At 40.6% G+C, this 23390-nt stretch overlaps 1 protein-coding gene across 12 annotated transcripts in view; it reads left to right on the forward strand.

The window, feature by feature from the left end:
* cacna1aa (calcium channel, voltage-dependent, P/Q type, alpha 1A subunit, a) overlaps nucleotides 1-23390 on the forward strand; it is an 85567-nt gene that overhangs the window by 53417 nt on the left and 8760 nt on the right. For 8 of the 12 annotated variants that reach the window (XM_085157688.1, XM_085157690.1, XM_085157692.1 and 5 more), the window contains 19 exons: nucleotides 1798-1897; nucleotides 2081-2241; nucleotides 2424-2564; nucleotides 2654-2855; nucleotides 2942-3106; nucleotides 3328-3438; nucleotides 4983-5066; nucleotides 8687-8803; nucleotides 9402-9467; nucleotides 9776-9873; nucleotides 9984-10134; nucleotides 10625-10752; nucleotides 11882-11978; nucleotides 15993-16098; nucleotides 16632-16739; nucleotides 19048-19148; nucleotides 20791-20906; nucleotides 21009-21141; nucleotides 22561-22674. In XM_085157688.1, coding sequence (XP_085013814.1) covers nucleotides 1798-1897; nucleotides 2081-2241; nucleotides 2424-2564; nucleotides 2654-2855; nucleotides 2942-3106; nucleotides 3328-3438; nucleotides 4983-5066; nucleotides 8687-8803; nucleotides 9402-9467; nucleotides 9776-9873; nucleotides 9984-10134; nucleotides 10625-10752; nucleotides 11882-11978; nucleotides 15993-16098; nucleotides 16632-16739; nucleotides 19048-19148; nucleotides 20791-20906; nucleotides 21009-21141; nucleotides 22561-22674 — 2299 coding nt within the window. Of the gene's footprint in view, nucleotides 1-1797; nucleotides 1898-2080; nucleotides 2242-2423; nucleotides 2565-2653; nucleotides 2856-2941; nucleotides 3107-3327; nucleotides 3439-4982; nucleotides 5067-8686; nucleotides 8804-9401; nucleotides 9468-9775; nucleotides 9874-9983; nucleotides 10135-10624; nucleotides 10753-11881; nucleotides 11979-12850; nucleotides 12948-15992; nucleotides 16099-16631; nucleotides 16740-19047; nucleotides 19149-20790; nucleotides 20907-21008; nucleotides 21142-22560; nucleotides 22675-23390 lie in introns of all 12 variants that reach the window. The other 4 variants (XM_085157697.1, XM_085157699.1, XM_085157691.1 and 1 more) reach the window with 3 other exon arrangements.

The raw sequence follows: 23390 nt of genomic DNA on the forward strand, positions 1-23390 counted from the left end.
TCTTAACTTCTGTCAGGTTCTCAGCTGATTCACACAGATGCAAAGGAGATATTTGTGCTTTAATTGCAGGTTTTTCCACACATTTTTATTTCAATAAAAATGGATATGAACATGATCAAGAAAGAAACTTTTAACCAAAGATGGATAAAAACACAGACACAGTGATTTGCATACACACACACACACACACACACACACACTCATGCAGATACACACATTAGTGGTGGTTGTGTGCAAATACACACACAGCCACCACCAGTCTGCCATCTGGTCTAACAGCTGTAAGACACAGGCAGCTGTATACACAGCTGCTGCCCCCCTAAGGATCACTTTCAGTGACCTCTTCACCCTGATCTGTACACTGGATATGTGAGGATTTGTTAAAATCAGGGCATTTGAATTACAGTCAAATTTTCTATGAAACTAATCGCAGCCAATTTACATAAAGTCAGCATCAGCTAACTCCTGCATTGTTTCTTTAGGCTCCTGCAGCCTTGTACACAGTGCCAGCCCAAATCCAGTATTTGACATGTCTAGATTACAGAAACCTATTCAGAAAGTTTGGACAACAACATCTTTCACCTTGGAAGCTATAGCAAGTAGCTAGGGATCTTAAGCTACTTGCTATAGCTAGAGAGATACCTATGGCGTTACCACAGAAACCCATAAAGATAGGTTGGTAACGTCTGGACGCACAAATCCGACTGTAACACTTGAAGATAAGGAAAGTCTGATCACAACATCTGATTTAAGGAACAAATCTGCCATGTCTTCAGTCTGAACATAGCCTTTGAGGTCTATTATAATTTAACACTCTATGGCATATGTACCTGGACAGTTACACTGCCAAAGTGAAAAAAACAAAGAGAGGTTTGGCTCAGCATTTCATTGGGAAATGCTTTATAAAATCTTTGTCTTGGCCAAAAACCATGCAAGACAAGATTCCATGCTGTCTGAACAATGCTGTGAAACAAGCTAATCCTGGAGCTTATAGAAATTAACTAGATGAGTCATCAAGAGAGAGTTTGGCTGTTCATTTAAAAAGTTTTTTCTCATTTTTAAGCACAACGACACTACCAAATTGTGGCATATGCTTGAAATTGAAGGCGTTTTGAAAATGTGTTAAAACTTTTAACGCATTTACGGTGATGAGCAGAAGAGCCCCTTGCTTTGCTCCTCTTACTCAACTGCCCTACGACAGAATACAATTTTGTTCTCGCTGAGACTACAACTAAACTCTCTCTCTAAATGTCTCTCTATAGAATAAATTTCTCCACCACTCAAACTGCTGCTTAAAAGAAGAAATACTGCAGCATGGAAAGCAAGGTTTCAATGCAGCATGAACAGATTTCACCATTAACTGCGCATGGGCAAACTGAGGCTTTTAGTGTTTTTGAAAGGCATTGAAATACATTGCAAAACACTACACAAGGGAGATAGCATTCAGACAGGAATGATATCAGTTGTTCCCATAGCATGTACTCTAGTTATAAATCCCCACCTAATTCTAGCATGTAGCTACGATGTTATCCTCACACTTAGGAATAAGGCTAAAGCGTAATATGATAGCAATGCTGCATGCGTTGCTATGCACTTAACCCAGACGCAGTTACTCATTGATTTTGAGTTAACTCGGACACACATGCCATCAAGAAATGGCTGCCCATCGCCATTTTGGAATCGAGAGGACTGAGGCGTTCATGTGCTGCGTATACTGAGTCTGCTGAGACTTGTAACTTTCACTCTCCTGTGTGTACATGTATGTCTTCTTTGTTTTTGGTGTGTAAACACATGTAGGGGGAACAGCAAGGGAAAAGACATCAGCACCATCAAGTCACTGAGGGTACTGAGAGTGCTACGACCTCTAAAGACTATTAAACGACTTCCCAAACTCAAGGTACGCTTGCGCAGCAAAGAGACTCCATTACTTAATTTTCACTTTTACACAGATTATTGATGAAATCTACCTTAATGTAAGTACAACAACCAAGAAAATTATACAAATTACACCCTGATCTACCATCATCTATTATTCTTTAACCCTCCCTAATATTATGTTGTTCTCTTGCTTTGTCCTCAGGCTGTGTTTGACTGTGTGGTGAACTCTCTGAAGAATGTGCTCAACATCCTGATCGTCTATTTACTCTTCATGTTCATCTTTGCTGTGGTTGCTGTGCAGCTCTTCAAGGGGCGTTTTTTTTACTGCACTGATGAATCCAAAGAATTTGAGCGCGACTGCAGGTCAGGAAAAAAAACCCAACTCCTTTCACCTTGCGCTGTGAAAATGTCCTGTTGACCTGCATAACTTTTGGTTTAATCCTTAAAGATTAAAGGGTCTCCTCTCCATCCTCTGTGTCATACCTAATGCAAATGTTTATAAGTTTTTTTCCTTTCAGTCCTTGTGCTGATTCTGTGTTTTTCAGAGGCGAGTATCTGGTGTACGAACGTGATAACGAAGTGAGGGCGCAGAAGCGGGAGTGGAAGAAGTACGATTTCCACTACGACAATGTGGCTTGGGCCCTTCTCACCCTCTTCACTGTCTCTACTGGAGAGGGGTGGCCGCAGTGAGTAGCCTATATGTGAATATAGTCATTCATAAATAGAGCAAGTGTGGATATTGACAACCTCTAACAATACTTCACTGTCACTTCAGGGTGCTGAAACACTCGGTCGATGCGACTTACGAGAATCAGGGCCCAAGTCCAGGATACCGGATGGAGATGTCCATCTTTTACGTGGTGTACTTCGTGGTCTTCCCCTTCTTCTTCGTCAACATCTTCGTAGCTCTCATTATCATCACCTTCCAGGAACAAGGCGACAAGATGATGGAAGATTACAGTTTAGAAAAGAATGAGGTGAGCAAGGATTCTGAAACTGGAGCATTGCATGAAGGAAAGGCACGATGCAAACCGAAAATGTCTTTTTCTGCTGTTTTTGACAGAGAGCCTGTATAGACTTTGCCATCAACGCCAAGCCTCTGACACGCCACATGCCACAAAACAAGCTAAGCTTTCAGTACCGTATGTGGGAGTTTGTGGTGTCACCGCCATTTGAGTATACCATCATGGCGATGATCGCGCTCAACACAATCGTGCTGATGATGAAGGTAAAGGCCTGCAAGCTCCAAACAAGGAATAAGTAATGCACAGAACAACATAAACACCAATACAGCCACCGAGTTGCTGAACTTAATGTCTAAATTTATACCATTAGCTCTTGTTGCCTGCGCCTTAAAAAAAGATACAAGCAGCCTTTACTAGTTTGGAATGATTCAAATACTTCTGCTTTTCTGAGAGAGGTACTGCCTATGTGTGTTTTTGTTTACAGTATTACGGAGCCTCCGACACCTATGAAACTGTGTTAGCCAACCTGAACATAGTGTTTACTTCCCTCTTCTCCATGGAGTGTGTACTCAAGATCATCGCCTTTGGAGCACTGGTGAGTGAGTATTTCTGGGTTTATGTGTGGCGACGATGTACTGCTCTGTAAAAATACGAGAAGCCAATAAGAACATATATACATATTTATTTTTATGCCTTTTTTCTGTATTGAATGAATTTAACCATTTAAAATGAACAGAATGCCCATATACTAAACAAAACAAAAAACTGACAAATTTATGAGTTGAGCTTTACAGCCAAAAACAGCTCTTCATCTGGGCCTGACTTTCAACTAGATTACCCTGTATCCCCCACTTTCTCCGCCAATCTATGTATTACACTGTCTAATGCTATTCGGATTGTTGGCAATAATCAAATGATTTGTTTTTCAGTTACAAAACTAAACATTTAAACAAATCAGAAGCTACAAAAAATCAGTGATAAAGTTATTTTACTGGCAAAAGATGCAGATGACAGAAAAAAGTACAGACGAGATAGTTTGACAATGAATGGGAGGTGATAAAGGACAGAGGTGGGATTATAATATATTAACTGAAATAATGAAAGTGAGTGACATATAGGCGGCCAAAAGAGAAGCAAAGATTAGAGAGCGGGTGGTGAGTAGACAGCATCAGCTCTGATTCATGGATAAACTTATGTACGTATTAGGCATGTCGTAAGCACACATAATCCCAGCCCTCAGAGATATAAGTGTCCGTGTGTGTGTATGTGCGTGCGTGTATGTGTGTGTGTCAAAGTGGTTTATTTTAATATCCGCCTCCCTTGCTCTCCCCTGGTCCTTCCACTTGTCTAATGCACAATTTGGCTCCAGGCAATATGTGGGTAAGCAAAGAAGCAGAGGCTTCTTATTAGCATTTTGTCCCGAGTATTACATGACTCGTTGCTTTGAGTGTCCCCACTTATTGAAAGAATGCTTTAAAAAATCTCTAATCAAATATAGATTGAAATTTCTTTTTGCCTATATATCTATAAATGGAGGGCTATAATACAATTTTTTAAAGTTTTTGAAACTGAAAGAAATTCAAATAGGTTTTTGCTGTACTGTATGTGTTGTTTGATGGATGTTATAGTCTTGTGATGCAGTACAATGTGTCCCTGGTGTGCTGGTATCTTTCCAGCTTCCCTTCACTGATGGTCAATTTGTCTCATCTAATTTCTTTCCTGTTTCTGTCCTACACTGACATTTGTTTTCTTCCACTTTCTTGTTCCCCTTCTGTATTTTTCTGTCCTTGTCTCATTTTCTCATTCTTTACTTCTTACTTTTTTTTCTCCTTGGTATGGTTTTTCATTTAAATATGACTTATACATCCTTTTGCTTGTTATTTTCATGTGATCTATCCCGTTGCATTGCTCAATTTCTCTGTCAATCTTTATCTCTTCCCCTCCTTACTCTTTGTCTGCTTCCTTGCCACATCAATGTTCTTCTGCTTTTTACTGTGTCACTCTTGCCTCATGTCACCTCATATCCTCCTTTTTTCTTCTTTATCCTGCTCGTTGTTCTTCTCTGTCCCTGTCTCGTCTCTTCTTCTTTCTCTCGCTTTCTTGTACTTCTTTTTTCCCTCTTTCTTATGCTGATCACAGAATTATTTCAAAGATGCCTGGAATATTTTTGACTGTGTGACAGTTCTGGGCAGCATTACAGACATCCTCGTTACTGAGCTTGGGGTAAGTACCAGATTTTGAGGTGTCTGTGTACAGATGTTTATGTTTTTACACTCCTGTATTGAAAAGTCAAACTGGAAACAAACAGATGTGATATTACATTAGCATGTTTTTTTCTTAAACAGGTATGACTGAGGTATTTGTTTGGTGAACTTCAGAATGTGTTTGTGGACTTTCACATCTGCCTCACCATCTAAAAAACATTAAGTAGACAAGACAAGGAGTAAGGAGAGAGCATGAGTTAGAGGCCAGTGTTGAGTTGCTCAGTCATGCATGAGCATCTCTTGAAAGTCTTATATAATTGTCCCAGTTGGTGGGATGGGAATACAGCCAACCAGTGCCGAGCCACTGACAGGCAGGAAGGCAGGAAGCATGCTGATTACCTTTAGTGAGCCATAGCCTCTCCAAGCAGCCTTTTAGTTTATTATAATATCAGGGTGGTCAGTGGGTGCATCAGTTTGCAACTGCATCAGAAGTACCTGAAACAACAACAGCATCAACAACATTATGGGTATATTAAGATCAACGATGAATGAGTGCCTTAGATTTGGTGTGCAGCATTACATTTTTGCTAAATATTGCACCAAATTGCCTGTAATGACACGCTGAACCAAGTAAACAAAATGAGTTAATTCAGTTTATTTAGGACCTGCATTCAGATTTTTCAAATGTTGTATTACCTCACTATGTCCATTAAGGAGATGAAATTGTGTGTCAGTGCATTTATTATGTGATGCATGAAACTGGGTTGAGCATCATTTGTGAAACACTTGTTCAATCCTAAAAAATCTATTTAAACGTGACATTGTTATTTTCAGATGCTGTACAGCTGTATATGTAGGCAATGCAAAGTTGTTGAGGTGGTGTGTTTAGATAGTTATTGGCAATCTAAGACAAAGGTATTTAACGTAGAACCCCAAAAATAGTACATTTGTATAAATCTACATACAGCAGGTAATCAGAGACTCAACCTAAAGCTAATATTTGAGGGTTGGTACAAATGTTCTTTGTATATTATTGGGACATATTTTAAGAATAGCCTCTTGTTGCGTAAGAAGTGAACTCTGAATAACGGATGGTATTGATAGGAATACATCATCTGTATTTAGGAGATGAAGCCATTTCTTGGACAAAATTAATTTAAGAAGAAATTCAAAAACCATCCCCAATAATGTTGAAGTCAGAGTTGTAGAGTATTTGCAGCTGTAACCAAGAATCAAGAGCCAATGTAACAATTACTACTGAAAGGCTTTTCTCTCTCTTTTCTTTTTAACGATTTATGCAATAATGCAATATAAGCCATAATAAGTGGAGGCTGTGTGCTCTATATATTTCTTGCCTCAACTATGTGGAAAATCCACCTACATTGCAAACATTACATTATTATAACCACCCTCTGCTCTTCTTTGACAGTTGCATCATTACTATATATCACATGACATTGGCAGTCAGTCCTATTGGGTGGTGTATGAGTTTTTGGTTACCTTGTATGTGGGTCACATCTTAGTACTGTAGCTTGCTTCATTAGAAAGGTTGAGAATTAGTGCATTTGGTTTGCCCTGTTGTCTCTCCACTCTAATGCCTCACCAGTCTTACCATTATTATAAAAATATAGATCCCAATTGATTGAGTATGGTTAGATGATTTCCTCTCCCCTGTGTTGTATTGTTTGGTTCTACCTGCCTGGATAGGAAAATCTTCTATTGCTGAGTTTGGTTTGATTTGACTTGTTTAGCTCCTGATTATTATTATTATTATTTATGAGTTTATTTATTTATTAATTGGTACAGAGCGTGAATCTTTGTTCATTTGGTCTTGATTATTTCTACTCAAGATTTTATTCATCGTTGAAATTCTACAAAATATTCCTGAGACAGATTGATTGTCATATTGACATACAGTCATGGATTTTTAGAATCCATGTATTTTCTTTTTTCATGCTGCCTTGATTCTTGGTATCAGCATTATGAATGTGTAAAATCTACAGACACTTACCTTTGTGCTAATTTCTCTTTGAATGACTGTTGATTTCTTTCTTGTTTTTATCTTTTCACATGCTTTCTTTAAATCGTCCTCAAACTTAACGACGATCTACTGTAATCTACTTCTCCAATCCCCTTCTCCCCTCAACACCTACTACTTGCTGTGATTCCATCCAATCAAAATGCACTATGATTCCTCTGTGTCCACCCATGACAACTGGCTTGGTCAATCTCTCTGGTTGTTCTTCGAACCAACCAATAATCCAAAAATTTGCTGCCATAAACCATAACTCTGCAACATCCACATGTAGATGGTTTGTAATTTTTTGGAGATCTTATTTTACTGCATGTGTTTCAGCTGCATCCCAGCCAACGTTCTGGCTCTGGAATGTGTACAGTTTGCTTGACTGCTTTGCTATGATCACTCTTAACTTATCAACCCTTAACTTGTACATTTGCGTTTGTTATCTCCTAGCTAGTCACTGTATATCTCCACATGCGTGTGCTGAAATATATCCTTTACTCAACACTAATATTCGGTTTGTAAAGGATTGGGTTTTAGAAACTACAGTAGATGGTAACATTTATCCACATATATGTATAAAAGTTGCTGGCAGAGTGTTTCTAGTAACAACATATTCAATCCAAAGCTTTGACAGAACAAGTGATGCATGTTGCCCATTGCATGCCACTGGCAGAAACCCTTTGTTCACAAAACTTGCACACACAGACACACACACAAACATGCAGCAATGCAATATAAGCAGTAATTGAATAAAGCCTGCATGTGCTGCTACCAGTTACTTTTGAGCACTTCACATCTCAACCTGCAGTCTAATAGATTTATCTGCTAAACTATGTACAGTTTATTAGTCACGTGTTCAGTCTGATGAGAGTGGAAAATGGTAACCTAAAGAAATTCACCTATGTAGTAATGACCTTTGTTGGTCCTTGAACCACCCTCTGCTCTTATTTGACAGTGACATCACTATTGTATGTCACATGACTTTGGCAGTCGGTCCTATTGGATGGTGCATGAGCTGCCGTTTTTGCTTGCCTTGCATTGGCTGCTTTGCCTTGTGTTTGGTTCACATCTGCATGCTGCGGCTTGCTTCATTTGAAACGTTGCATATTTTGCCTTCGGAGAATTAGTGCATTTGGTTGTCTTTCCAAGAAGTGTCCTGAAGTCCCTGCACTCTAACTCCTCACCAGTCCTAACACAATTACTAAAAACATATATCCCAATTGGATGAAACTGGTTAGATCTGGATGATTTCCTTTCCCCTGTGTTGTATGGTTTGATTCTACATTACTGGATATGAAAAGCTTGTTTGGAGCCTTGCTGATTTGAGTTTGGTTTGCTTTGACTTGTTTGGCTCCTGATATTTTTTATTATTATTTGTATTGAGTTTGAATCTTCTTTAATTTGGATTTGACTGTTTTCCTTCTCATTTTTTTAATTCGTCTGTAAGGAAGATTGCCTGCATAATTTGAAGTACGACTAACTATTTTCCTTCCCCTTCCATTCCCCAATCCCCCCTCTTGTTCCCTTTTCACAATCCTTTATTTCTGTTCCCTTTCCCTTGCTTTTCCCTTCCTCAACTCCCCCATTTCTCTGGTTATACTGTGGCTGTATTGTAGAATAATTTCATCAACCTAAGTTTCCTAAGGCTGTTCAGAGCAGCTCGTCTCATCAAGCTGCTGAGACAGGGAGAAACCATCCGAATCTTGCTCTGGACCTTCGTTCAGTCTTTCAAGGTTTGCTTCCAATTATACAGCTTATTACCCTGAAAAATCACATGCATTGATATGTGTAGACGCTACATGTCAGTGCAGTCTATTCACTGTATAGATCCCCCCCTTTTACAAAAGAGGTTTTGGTGCAGTGCAAAAGTATATTAAAAAAAAAAGAATTTGATTTTGATTTGAACCCTATATTAAACTGTAAAACGTGTTGTTAAAAGGTATTATTCATTTTAAATTGGCTGCCAGCAATTCTTTTAGAGGAAGTTGTTCCTAACATTGGTAGCATTGTCGTGCTTAAAGGTACAGTGTATGTGTATCAGACACAGGAGCCAAGAGAGGACGGAGGTCTTCATATTTTTTTCACTGCATGTTTGAGGTTAAACTTTTAACTTGGATTTTAAAACAATGGTTTTCAGAAATTTCTGGAGTCCATGGAGGGATTTTCATAAGACCAATAGAGGCACTTTAATTGTGAGATATTCCACTAGGTGTCATTTAGTTAGATAGATAGATAGATAGATAGATAGATAGATAGATAGATAGATAGATAGATAGATGGATAGATGCAGGATCTAGCTTATTAGTTAACATTTATTGTGTCTCTTTTCAGGCACTGCCTTATGTTTGCCTCCTCATTGCCATGCTGTTTTTCATCTACGCCATCATTGGGATGCAGGTGGGTGAGAACCTCAACCTAAAATTTGCTCCAGTGCTGCTGGGATGCATTAAATATATTTTATAGTATAACTATAATGACGAGGAGTGCAGCATACTAAATGATAGTGAAAAGAGTGATCATATTTGGAGTATAACAGCAAGAGAAGGAACATTACAAAAATGTCAAAATGGGATTTATGTCTTAGTTTCAGATTGTTACTTATAATCTTTGTTCCTGTATGTTTTTGTGGCAAAAAAGACTAAATGTTCAGCGATCAACAACCATCGTCTAGTTTTCACTTTTAACAGTATCATTGTGTTTGACAGCTGTTTGGGAATATTGCAATTGAAGAAGATGGAGACAGTGCCATCAACCAACATAACAACTTCAGGACCTTTGTAGAGGCTCTTATGCTTCTCTTTAGGTGCTTTTATATGTCACTTTGTAAACCTATAATATACATTTCCATGCCCCAGTCTCTCTTGAGGTCATTCAATTCTTGATAGGTAAAATAATCTTTTTGTATGTTTGAAGGAGTGCAACGGGTGAGGCATGGCACGAGATCATGTTGGCGTGTCTTGGGGGTAAGGAATGTGACCCCAAGTCAGGGAATGTAGATCCAGATTGTGGCAGCCAGTTTGCCTACCTCTACTTTGTGTCGTTCATCTTCTTCTGTTCATTCTTGGTGAGCCCCCGGGTTAATAATATAACATTACATGACACAACACAGTGCAATGCAATGCCACACAGTATGACAAAACATATTATAACATACACATAACATAAGATGGCATAACACGACATAGCACAACATAAGGTGACTTGACAAAACTTAACATAACATCATGTGACAGATCATAACATCGTGACATAATGTATCACAATATAGTATATCATAACGTAACATGAAATACCACATTGTAACCTGACATATCGTAAAATTGCATGACATAACTTGCTATAACGTAATATGACATAATAAGACATAACAAGACTTACCATAACATAAAATTGTCCATCTTTTAGTTAAAGCTAATTAAGTAAATTAGCATTTCGCGTCACAGCTATTAAACCAGTGATTTTGTGAAATCAGTGGCTGTTTGTAACTTTTTTTGTAACTTTTCTGTTTGTATGTGTGTCACTGTGTGTGTGTGTTTGTGTGCATGCATGCGTAGATGCTGAATCTGTTTGTAGCTGTTATCATGGACAACTTTGAGTACCTGACTAGAGATTCATCCATACTAGGACCTCACCATTTGGATGAGTATGTCAGGATATGGGCGGAGTATGACCCTGCTGCCTGGTGAGTTATATAATGCCTATACTCAGGTGTAAAGAGGCACAAGCACAAGGAACAGATCTGTTTACACATGTAGTACTTGCACATATATTCATAAAAATATACTTTTAAGAGTTTGTACATACAACAACAACGACACTATTTACAACCTGATATTTAGACACCTTTAATGCATCTTTTTCTCTATATTTTAATAAGCTTGCCCACATAGAGAGACCCAAGAAGTTAAAGCAGCTACTTCTCCTTAATTTTGAGATTTTTTTTTTCTTTTTTTGGTGTGAAGACTTTTTTTTAAAGTGATACAATGAACAAGAGAATTGAACACATACAAGCATCGACTTTTTAAAACATTAATTTACTAAAGAAATAGCTGCAAGGGGGCTGTAACGGATCTGAGTATAACCTCATCAGACATCTGGTTATCTCTCTCACACCGTACAACCCCTCCCACTCTGTCCTCGCCTTTACTGTAAACTCCCTTCACCCCATCCTAACACTCTCCCTCTTCTGGAATCGGTATACTGTCAAAAACTTAACACGGCAACGTCTACACTCCAAACTGAAGCTTCCGTGTAGTCCAAATGTATATTGTAGACATGCTAAGTTTCATGGTATCTGTATTCCAGTGCCTGTGTTTTTCCCTCATGCCTTCCTATAGAATGCACTACTATAAATGGAAAATACAAATAATATGGTGTGCAATAAATATGCTGTGCACCATTTCTATTGTACAGTTGTGTTAGGATTGCCTTTCTTGAGACTAACATGCTATTTTTTAACCTCTAAGGAAACCAAGTAATAAACAAAGAAGAAGAAGAGAATACAATAAGAAGGCACTGTTTAGGACAACTTTAAACAGAATGTGCCATTCAGTTATGTTTCTACTATTTCTGTATGTGCATGTAGAGTTTGTATAAGTGCATTCAAGTGATGTCGTAAGAGTCAGTTTTTACAGTTCTTCTATATTGTAAAGTATTTCCAGATACTGTGTTCTTGTCAATCTTGTATTCTTCCTCCCAATGTCCCCTCTTCTTTCTTGATGTGTATGCCTGTGTGTGTGCGCGCGCGTGTGTTTTTCTTGTGTGTGTGTGTGTGTGCGCGTGTTTGTTAACTCCCTGTATTCTTCTTGCAGCGGGCGCATACATTATAAGGACATGTACAGTTTATTACGAGTTATCGACCCGCCTCTTGGCTTAGGCAAGAAATGCCCCCATAGGGTGGCCTGCAAGGTTTGACTTCCATTCAAACAAAACTTCTTAAATCACACTTGCTAGCCACAGCATCCGGGAATGGAGTGAATGCCGCTTTGTTTTCTTCTTCATTTCAACTTTTACAACTTTGTTTCCACCATTATCGACTTGCATTCTGAACTGCCGAGAGAATGTGCGGGACAATGCAGACACCCAGAGAAGCATGCGAAATGCATTAAATGAAATAGGGAGGGGGAATTCACATCAAGGCGTTTTATCATGTTGGAAAAAATAATCTTTTTTTTTAAATATATGAGCATTTTTTTTCCTTTTGCTTGCTGTGGAGACATGGCTATAATGTAGCAAGCTACGGTCGCCCACTGTAGTGTTGCATTGTTCTTGGTTGTTGGGGGGTTGGGAGAACGACAGAAACTGCATTGACACTTCTTCCCTCACTCCTTCCTCTTCCTTTTCCTCTCCTGTCTGAGCAGGAGCAGCTTGGCGCCCGATGTCAGGCTCTGCCTGTTCTGTTCTTGCACAGAATTATCTTCTGATACTACAAGAGGATATTTATTCCTTAAATTCTTCCTCTTGCTCGCCTCCCTATCCACTGTCATTTACCCTGTTCTCTGATATGACAACCTGTTAGAGAGTACTGTTACTCAAAGAGAAGCCACACAGCCAAAACAGTCTCTCCAAATCCTCCCAATAACCTTGTCTCTCTGTTGTTGTTTTTTTTTTTAAAAAAACATTGTTTCAGTCATCTCTCTCTCTCTCTTGCTTTCTGTCTATCTTTCTCTAAAATCTTTTCTGCTACTCTTTCACTCTCTCTCCATTGTATATCTCCTTCTTGGAATATCTGCATCTCTCTCTTTCTTGTTAACGGGGTGGTGGCATGGCTGATGATGCAGTGGCAGGATCAGTTGCAGGGAAATGTATGACATGCTGAGGCACATGAGTCCTCCACTAGGCCTCGGGAAGAGGTGTCCAGCTCGGGTGGCCTACAAGGTCAGAAAGGCCCCCATCTTCACCCAAGTCTTCTATGGGTGATGTGGGTTTTTTTGGGGGGAAGGCTATCTAGAACAATGATTTAAATTATCAACGTGGTGTAAACTTTTAGTGTCATTGTTTCTTTGGTTCTGTTCCTGTTTCTTTTTGTGGAAAGTGAGGGTGGGCTGGTCGGTGTTGTGACGTTGTGTGGTGATGTGGGACTTGTGGGTGGAGGTAGCAGGATGGTTAGGTTGACGGGTTTAGATAAGGGGTCTGTATCCACAGGAGGGGATGACAAAGAGGGACCTTCTCAGCTCATTTGCACCGTGTCCAGCTCACATACACAAAAACACAAAAGGCACACACCTCACGATCAGTAGTGTCCTCGTTTAACTGTATAGATCAATGCTGTATGAAGACATTAAGACACCTATTAAGCAGATAAACGTGTCACACATGTAGGCACCCTTAAATACATACACTTACACAGAAGCATGCGTGTGCAGCAGGGCTTGGAAGGTCCATTAGACTTATGTCCTCTGACTCGTTCCATCCTGTGGATGAGGTAGACGCATACACAGAAACACACAGAAATAGGTCATATCAACCTACACAGATATTTTTCTGTTACTTCTCATGGTAGAGAGAGCAGAAGGGCTTGTGTCAGTGATGTGTTTTCCTCAGAGAGCCTTTGGTTGCCATACAGAAGCAGTTCTTTTTCTGTCACCCTTCATGTAGCAGCTCCAAGCCCCCAAGCAGCCTTTTCTATCTGCAAGTCCAATCTTCTCTTTGTCCTTTGGTTCTGTCGTCAATGCAGTTCTATTCTGTTTCCAGCCCCCCCCCCCCCCCCCCCCCCCCCCCATTATCTCTGCATATTGCTCCCTTTTCTCCACACATGTACACTCCTTCACTTCCCCCCCATGCATGGCCAGTCCCCACCAACACCACCGCATCACTCCTGCACATGCCCTATTTGTCAAGTACAATACAGGTACAATGGATATCCTGCAAACCGTTAGATTAAGAATATACTAAACATTAACAACACATTTACATTACATGCTACATGTGATCAGGTTAAAAAAATCATTTTCAGATTACTGTTAGCCTGAGGAGGCAGCAAGTCACACAATCTGTAGGCACAGACGATCACTCCATTGCTTTCTCCACCTCCCACTTCTCTTCCAGTAGAGCTGGGGCAAATAGTGCAGAGATTTTACATGATTTAAAGCTGCATGTGATTAAACACATTTATCCGATTACATAAAAGAAGTCACGATTGCTGACGTTGTGATCTGATACAATGTGCTATTTGACCCAAGCTTTTTAACTCTCTACTTTTCTGTTTTTCAACTGAACATTTTATGTTTAACACCCGCCATCATCCAACTTGGGCCGTTAAACTGATTTCAAACTATGAGCCTCCTTCCTGAAATGTAAAAGTAAAAATACTAAAATGTATCCTGGTAGGTGTGCTTAGCATTCTATAATGCTTTTTATGCATGGTTGAGCATCTTTGTCTTCTCTGATAAATATTACTAGATCCAAATTTATTTAGCATAAGTCTCAATTTGCTTTCCAGACGAATCTAAATCTTAACTAGGACCTTCCATCCAGTCCACTTAATAGCTATCCTTTTAGCGTCGCTGCTTTTAACCCTTGATCTATTCTCTCCTGAAGAGAGACAGCATGGCTTTTCAGGCAGGACTGCTTGCTTTTTTTCCCTTTACAGACACAGCCAACTAAGTATGGCAGTGATTCCTTTTCTTTTTTTACATTACATTGTTTTGACTTTTATTTTTCTATTTTCGGTCACTTTTTCTCTTTATGTGCTCCAGCTCATAACCTATTGATTTTTCTTTCTCTATCATCTCTTTCCCTTAAGCTTTCCCTTTCAGTTCTTATTATATCTGTTTTCTGGCAGAAGAAATATTTCGCTTCACCTCATATTTCCTACACACGCCTGGATTATGTTCACCTGAAAAATCATTACGCGTCTTAGCACCAGAACAACGCTTCCATGGTGGGCCTTTTTTTGTTTTTGTTGTTGTTGTTTTTTTTCCTCTTTTTCCACAGAACGCTGCTCTCTCTCACCTATTAACCCTTCGAGTCTATACCCATTTGTTCACACATTTGACATCAGAAAATGTCAGCGTAGCCTCATTGTCTACTATTTTTCTTAATGCCTCCGATAACAGCCACATTAAAGCAACTCACAAACTCATTTTAATGTCGCCAACAGAGGATGCTTTCTGTGTACAGCTGCACAGCTGCTCGTCCTGTGAGGCATATTGTGCCTGCATTGCATGCTGCATGGGGGTGGAATGCGCAAGAAGGATTTGGGGGGAAAGACGGATTAAAGGAGAGGCATATTTTTGGAATGTGGGGACGGGGGAGATGCATGGTGCGCTGCATGTCTTGGATGTCGCCAGGTTGTTGTCTTTTGTCACCAAACATGCATGAACGTCACTCTGTTAGGTGATGTAAGTCGTATTATTCGTGTGTGTCTGTTACTAACCAACAAGACCTGCAAAGGATAAAACCAATAAACAAAAACCACAGTGTTCCTCTTTCTTAGACCAGTCCCTCGGTTGGCTTATTGGTTTATCATCTGGTCTCTGTTGTTTTCACTGTGAACCTCCAAAGCACTAGGGGGAGCTCTGGATAATAGTAACTGCTGCTCAGCCTGTTCCTGGACAGTTATGAAGCAAATAAGAATGTGATTCTGAAAAAGTCTCCACTAATCAATTTGTGACTGAGATGTTTAAAAATGAACAAGAATTTGGGCATTACTACGACTCACTTGCCACTTCAGCACTCATAATCACATATGTGCCTAATTTGACACTTAAGTCTGAGCCACTATAGGCAGACAGACAGAGTCAGGGCCTGCTGCAGATGCTATGCACAGCTCCTTCAACTTCAGAACCCACCCCCTCTTCCCTTCTCCCCACTCTCCTTCCCTGCTAAAAGCTCAGAGCCCTTCCCCCTTTTCACCTGGAGGTTCCACATACACCCCACCTTCTCCTCAATGTTCTTACTGCCTGACTGGCTTCCTCGCAGAGATTGCTCCGTATGGATCTGCCCGTGGCTGATGACAACACAGTCCACTTCAACTCCACTCTCATGGCCTTGATCCGCACAGCGCTGGACATAAAGATTGCCAAGGGTACAGACATTTTGACTTGTCACATTTTCACATGCTTTCTTCTTCTTTCTTTCTTAACCCCAACATCCTCAAAACAGAATTGTCTTTTCTGTGCTGAACCAGAAACTTCGAACTCTTCTTGATGCTCAATCCTCTATACAGCAACTGATGTGTTGTTATTTCTATATGTAGAACTTTTCTAGATTTAGTGTGAGGCTGAAGGTGAGACCTAATGTAGCCCTTCAGCTCACAAAGTTGATTGCTTGTGTTTCACTTCAGTTGTGAGCTTATCTTAATTACATGACTAATAAAAGGAACCTTTTTTTTCTGTTTGTCTGTTTCCATGTTTGTATGTCTCTTCCCCCTTTTCCTTTCAATCTGAATGGCTATAAACAATGTGTGTTGTTTTGTGTGTATGGGTAAACTTTCTTAATGTGCATTTTTCTGTGTTTTGTGTTCATTTGTGTTCTCATACTTGGGCATGGATGTCCATACATCTGTGTGTGTATCTGCATGTGTGTGCATGCTTCTGTTTTTTTAATGAATATGTCTAGGTGGTATTGACAAACACCAGATGGATGCAGAGCTAAGGAAAGAGATGATGGCAATCTGGCCCAACCTCTCCCAGAAGCATCTGGATTTGCTGGTGACACCACACAAGTGTAAGTGACCAGAATTTGGATAAACCACAGCAGTGCCATTTTCTGCAACCACCTAATGCTCCACCATTGTTCCTCTCCACGCCCCCTGAGGTCCGCTTCTCCAAACCAGTCTTTTTCCAGTGCTGCACCCTCTAAATCAGCTTTCACATCTGTCTCACACATCAGTACTCAGATTGTGTGAAAATGATCATGAAGAAACAGAAGCACTGAAACAAGCTGCATGGTAGACACAAAACAGCTCAGCACACCCACGCAATAGTGCAGTATCTTGAAGTGGAGATCAATAAAACTGACTGAGACTGAACTACACAAGGACAACAGCTCTTGACTGAAAAAACCCTTTCTCCATCATCACTGAATATATCGAAAATGTCCAATGGGTGGCAGTGCAATAATACGGTCTCCTGCATTACACTCCTCCCCCAATCCCCAATTATCCAAAACAAGGAAAAGAAAAACTACATTAAATAAACTACAACACTGGTTCAAAGATTCAGTCTTTCAGGTGGTATTCGTACTTGTTAAAGGCAGTGCTCTGCTTGTTGTTTCTCTGTAGAAACTGGAGTCTGTTAACGGCTACATACCCTCAGAAGCAACCTGAGCTTACTGGGATGAATTTTGGTTGATTGTTGCTGACAACTTCTTCTGGTTATCCATAAGAAGCTAAAAATTATGGAAATGTGAAATACCCACTTGAATCATGGGGAAGTCATGCTTGCCCATCATATTGCCACAGGGGCTGGCCACTTCTATCACAGCAGCGGAGCCTCAGCTGAAAGTGTCATTGCCTGGCATGTGCTGCAGTTCTTTACCACCACCCCTTTCCAGATGGAGCCACCACAACTAGCTTCTTGCAAATGCTTTCATGTGGCAGATGGCCACATGTTGTGCCATTCAGCGTATTTGCTCTTTGAACTGTAGGAGCTATGACCGTCACTTCCTAGAAGACCCATCTTTGAACCACACACAGCCCGGTTGGATGTCTATAAGAATGTCTCGAGTGCGTCATCGTGTACGTGACTTGACCATCTGTTCTAAGACCTTCGTGAGTGAGACAAAAAAAGTAATATTCTTCTTCTTTGCTCGTATCACTGCTTCCCATCTAAAGAAATGTATCTGCATTTTCATTTCCTGATGACTTTCAATAATACTCTGTCATGGTTAAATACCGTAAGTATGGATACCCAATGCTGCTTTTTCAATGCAGCCAGAGTGGGGATGGCTGGCTCTGTGCCCGGGAATTGCCAAGAGTGCTCTCTAATCATTAATGAGGGTAAACTTCCTCCTGTAATAATATTTATGAAACTTCTTTCCTTCGGAGAATGACAGAGTGGACTTTCTTATGCATTTGGGCGTATTTCCTCTCTGACTCACTCATGACGTAAATTCAGCTGACTTTTCCTCACGTCCCTCCATCAAATGAATAATGACAGTAACAGACCCTGATGATTTATTTCGGGCTGGCTGCAGTGACTTCCTGCTATGATTGTGAACTACTGCTGTGTTGCTTTTTGGCATTTTTAATGCTGCCTCACACTTAAAGGACTTTCTTTGCATGCTACAATACAGTACATGGACAAATTCTGCATGCGTTGGCCATAATAGGTCAGCAGCCCAAGAAAAAAAAGGTAGTTGTGAACTTTTGCTAGTTCAGGGTTACAAGACTGAAGCTACCACCTGTGTCCAACAGGTGGCGGTAAAGTATTCATTTGCAATCACAAAATTACAAAATGAATACTACATATTTTTCCCTCCTTAAACTCACAAACGCAAGAGTCACCATTCCTCAACATTCACACTTCTACCCATTTCTGTGCCTGAGATCAGAGGGTGTCCTACTATAAATAAACCTTCTACAGATGTCTTTTCACTCCATGGCAGGCAGCTTTATAGGCTAGGGGCAAATCTCTCTTTTTACCATTAGTTATATTGAGGAAAAACACAGTCTTAAAGTATAAATCAGTAGTTGCTCTCATTCTGTGATGCTTTGATGTGCACAGATTGTATCTCTTTTTAAACTATTTTAATCATTTTACTGGAGACCATAGTTTGTTTAATATTACACACTAAACACAAGCCATATATCAGAAGGAGATTGTTCAGTTACAGCATTGTACTTGTGACACATAAAAGTGCTTTTTAGAGTTAACTGAAGTTTTTAATCAGCCTGGCAGTGAAAAGACTTTTTTCTCGTATGTTCATGTATGCAAGTGCTTCTTGTGCGCTTGCCTCACACCTCTCTACCATTCCTCATGCTCAAAGACCAAAGAGCCTGATCCTGCAGGGTAACTTGTCATTCTCTCTGCAGCGACCGACCTGACAGTGGGGAAAATCTATGCCGCCATGATGATCATGGAGTACTACCGGCAGAGCAAGATCAAACGTTCCCAGGCTCTTCGTGATGAGCAGGTACTGCCTGTCTCCAGTGAAGTAACACTCTACCTGCATCCGATCCTTTAAAATTAAAGGCAGACTGACGTGCTGAAACCGAGGCCACAGGTCTGTAACTTCATCTATACAAGCCCGGACTGTGACAGCATTCGTTCAGATTAGGGGAGCGTGTCCATTCAATTACCTATAAAGGCAAACGCAATAACTTCACAAAGGTAATGCTCAGAAACAATGCTGCCACCTTCTGGGCAAAGTTTGTTACACTAGCACTAAAATTCTTGAGGAAAAAAAAACGTTTTCCTCATACAGAATGTAGCAGGTTATTTTTTTCACATTAAGCTAAAATGTTGTCACAATCCCAAATGTGCCCATGCCTGAACCTGATGGGAATCTTCACAATGGCTTCTTTAGCTGAGCTTGTTTCTTTCCTATATCAACTGCTTGTAACAATACACTACCTTCTAACTCCCTGTTGCCCATGCTTGTCACCTTGGAAAGGTATAGACCTCCCTCGCAAGATGATATGTTATCAATGCTGAAATTTTGTGATTCCTAACATTATTATTCAGCCGTAATATAAAGGTCTGCTTGCCCTTAATATTGTCATTGCACGTGTTATGTATTATGAGATACTTCTCATGATGTTCCCGAAACATCAGCAAGCCACTGCCTTCTTTATTATTTCTGATCCTCATTATTTTCTCCTGCCTTCAGTCCTTTGCAATGTTCCACATCCACACACAGACGCATTTCTCACACAATTGTTTTTATACATACTTTTTATCACACAGGCTGCGGTGTGACTTTACTAGAGCCTCAGATCTCAGCTACCATATTATCTAGAAATGCAAAGAGAGATCTATGCAGTGTTTTATTATAGAAAACGCAGTTAGGTCAGACCGGATCACACAAGTTTTAGATGTGCTTTACTTGTTGGGGTTCACATTGTGTTTATTCCTTGCAAACTAATTGGGATGCTTGCTACAGTATTTTCACATAAGTAAACTGAAAAACAAAAGAAAAATAATCAAATAATTTAACAACTAAATAAACTTTTAGATTTAAGTGGTTATTAGTGGACATTAGGCAGTTGTTCCAACTTCTTCAATGGCTGACTGATAACAAATGTAGCAATTCTTATTTGACACGTGCCATCGTGTACTTTACCTGCCTGCTACCGGCTTCTTGCTGTGTTTCTTTGCTACAATGTCCTCTATCATTTTAGAATAGGATCTTTTTTTTTTAATTGTCCTGCAAATATTTTTTTCTTCTCTTTTTACATACCCACCCCCACCCATTAAATTTCAGCCTGTTAATGCATCAGATGACAACTGTTCATCAGACGAAATCCCGTAATGTGATAGTTTGCTGTATGAAGCTCTGGATGCAGTGGTTGAATCCCGCTTCCTCACTGATCGTCATTTTGCTTTGATCCCAGAATGACATCTGAGTCTGCTCAGCTCTCTCCTTCTGCTAGCTGCTGGGCATTCGTTGCTCTTGCATTCATCCCTCTTCCATTCTCCCGTTTGCCCGGTCTCGCTTCAACCGGCAGCCCCCTCTCTCTATCCCCTCTCTTCATGTTCTGCCCTTGTTCCCCCTCCCCATTTCCCTGTCAGTCTGCCTGATAGCTGGCGACGGCCATGTTGTATATCTCACACAGAATCGAACGCCATTACTATTTCAGCGCGTGGAGCCACCTACCCCCTCCCAGGATGGGGGTCCGGGACTTAACAATGCCCTGCCTCCTCCTGAGATGACAAACACCACCAACAGCCTGTGAGTTGGACACTTCTGGATTATTTTCACTTTACAGGAACAGGTTTGCTGAAGAAAGACATACCCCTGACTTGTTAATATGTGTTTGTGTGTGTCTCACAGGCCGGTGGAGGGAGGTGTCCCGGAAAGCCAGTCGTGGGTGACGGCTCGCGCTCAGGAAATGTCTCAGAAGGTTGGCAGCTGGAGCCCTGAGGGACACCCGGTGGATGGCCTGGGAAGCATGACCAACTCTCAGGTAAAAGCTCACACACACACACACACACACACTGGAAATGGCACAATAAGCTGGCCAGAGACCACACAGATAATAGTTTGTGCCGTGTTACTTGATGTAGCTCCCAATTACAACTGAGGACAATTAAGTGGTAAAATCTTCACTGTTCAAGTTTGTAATTCCATATCCAGGCTCAGCAGTGACCTGCTCATTCATAACACCTGATTTTTATAGAGGATTAGATCAAATCAGGGCAGCTAATAAGTTTCGTTTTTTTCCCAGTACATTGTACATTGTTAGGAATACTCTCCCATTCTTATGGTGTCATAAGTTCAGACCTCAGACTGCATCACCGTTACTGCACTGTTGCCTTTATCATTTTACTGAAGTTGTTACACTTATTTCCTGCAGTTCCTCTTTTTTGGATTCTTCAGATATCACTAACATTTAACATTTCTTTGATTAGCTCCATCTCTCAAACCTGTCTCTACACACAAGTCTTTTTATTTTATTTTATTTCTTTAAAATCTCACTGAATTGTTCAGTGGCTATATATCTCTGCATCTCATTTGACTCAGACTGGTTCATGTCTCTGTTTTCATGCCGTTAAACATGTCTGCTTGTAGACCTCGTGCGGGGGGGAGGGTGGGGGTCTGGCAGGTGCATGCATCTGTCAGCCCTCTTATTGTAGCCACCTGTCCACAATGATCAGCAGAGCTCTAAAGGAACGACTAAACTCAGTAGCCTGAGAGGCAACCTGATATTCTTTGATTATCAGTTCGGATTTAACTAAAATGCGATTTACTCCAAACAAAATCGAATTTTACAAATTTGCTATATAAAATTTGCATGTTTCTGATTTTAAAAAACCCCAACATACTGGATTTTTGATAACTGCAGTGCAGCTGACCCACCAGTGCAGTTTCAGTTTTACATAACTTCATTTAATGCCCACAATGTACCAGGACCTGCACCTGGCTAACATTATCATCCGATCAGATTTCTTTTTTTCTTTCTTTTTTTCCCCTCATGCCTCTTTTTGGCTGCACGTGTTTTTTTCCTTCCAGAATCCACTCCTGCCGTGACTCACAACCTCCTCCATCTGGCATTGAGTGCCACTAAACAAAAAGGGAAACAACAAATCACCTTCTGCTGGCATTTGTTGCAACTCAAGTGACAGTAGCATATGCAAACACAAAATTGGATTTTGGTTGGAGTATTTCCTAAAGACCAAAGCACACAATTTCCTTTTTTCTGTTTAATTTAAAAATGAAAACAACAATTAAAGACCAAATTATCCAACTGACATGATTTTCCTCTGGGACCTTCAGCTTTCTGCTCTCTTTGGATAACCTTTCCACTTTACCCCCCTCTCCTCCTCCCTATTAGTTTTCATGGCAGCCAATCACACCACCTCCTGCTCTCCTGCTCTGTTTACAGACGGTAGAGATGAGAGAGATGGGGCAGGATGGTTACTCGGATACTGAGCACTTTCCACCAATGGAAGGCCACGGCAGGGCCGCTTCCATGCCCCGCCTCCCAGGCGACAACCAAGTGAGCAGCATTCTCACCTTTCCACTGTCCGTTGTCCTCATTGTGTCCGCTCCTTATCTCTTTTTGTTTGGAACGATGACATTCACAAAGGTCTGGCTCGTTGCTTATGGATTTCTTGCTGCGGCCTCTTGAATCCAGAGTGGAGAATGTTTGGGACGAGGTTGCGAACGACAAACTGGTTTACAATCACTGGTTACATTTTGCGCTGGGTGACGTGGTTGCAACCATGATGTCCGCTAGCATATCATGACAGTATTTCAGGGTAAAACATGGAAATGTTTTGCTGACATGTTGACCTCCAGGCTTGGGTTCACAAGGACCACAGCAAGGCAAAGTCAGACCTTTCATTCCTTTCTTTTTCTTTTCTCCCGACTGTTTTGCTTTTCTCTTCCCCTTATCTCTCTTTCACCTGCATGGAGGTGTTTTTGGAAATGCGGTTGCCTTGTTTTCCATCCCACACCCTCATCCATGTTAAACTGTTTCATATCTCGGTGAGTGCTCTGGTTGTCATTCACACACGACACATTTATAAACCACACACAGACATGCGCAGTTCTCGACCCCCACACCCACCCCACATTATTTCTTCTTCTTTTGTCAGGACCGTGATTTATTTATTTATTTTTTTCTCGTTTTGCTAAACTGTCTCTTCCTTCCTAGCAGAATTTTTCCCAAGTGCCGAACCGGGCTCCCCCCCCTTTATTAGCAGGACTGGT

This window comes from Neolamprologus multifasciatus, chromosome 4, assembly GCF_963576455.1.
Source record: "Neolamprologus multifasciatus chromosome 4, fNeoMul1.2, whole genome shotgun sequence".
Taxonomy (NCBI): domain Eukaryota; kingdom Metazoa; phylum Chordata; class Actinopteri; order Cichliformes; family Cichlidae; genus Neolamprologus; species Neolamprologus multifasciatus.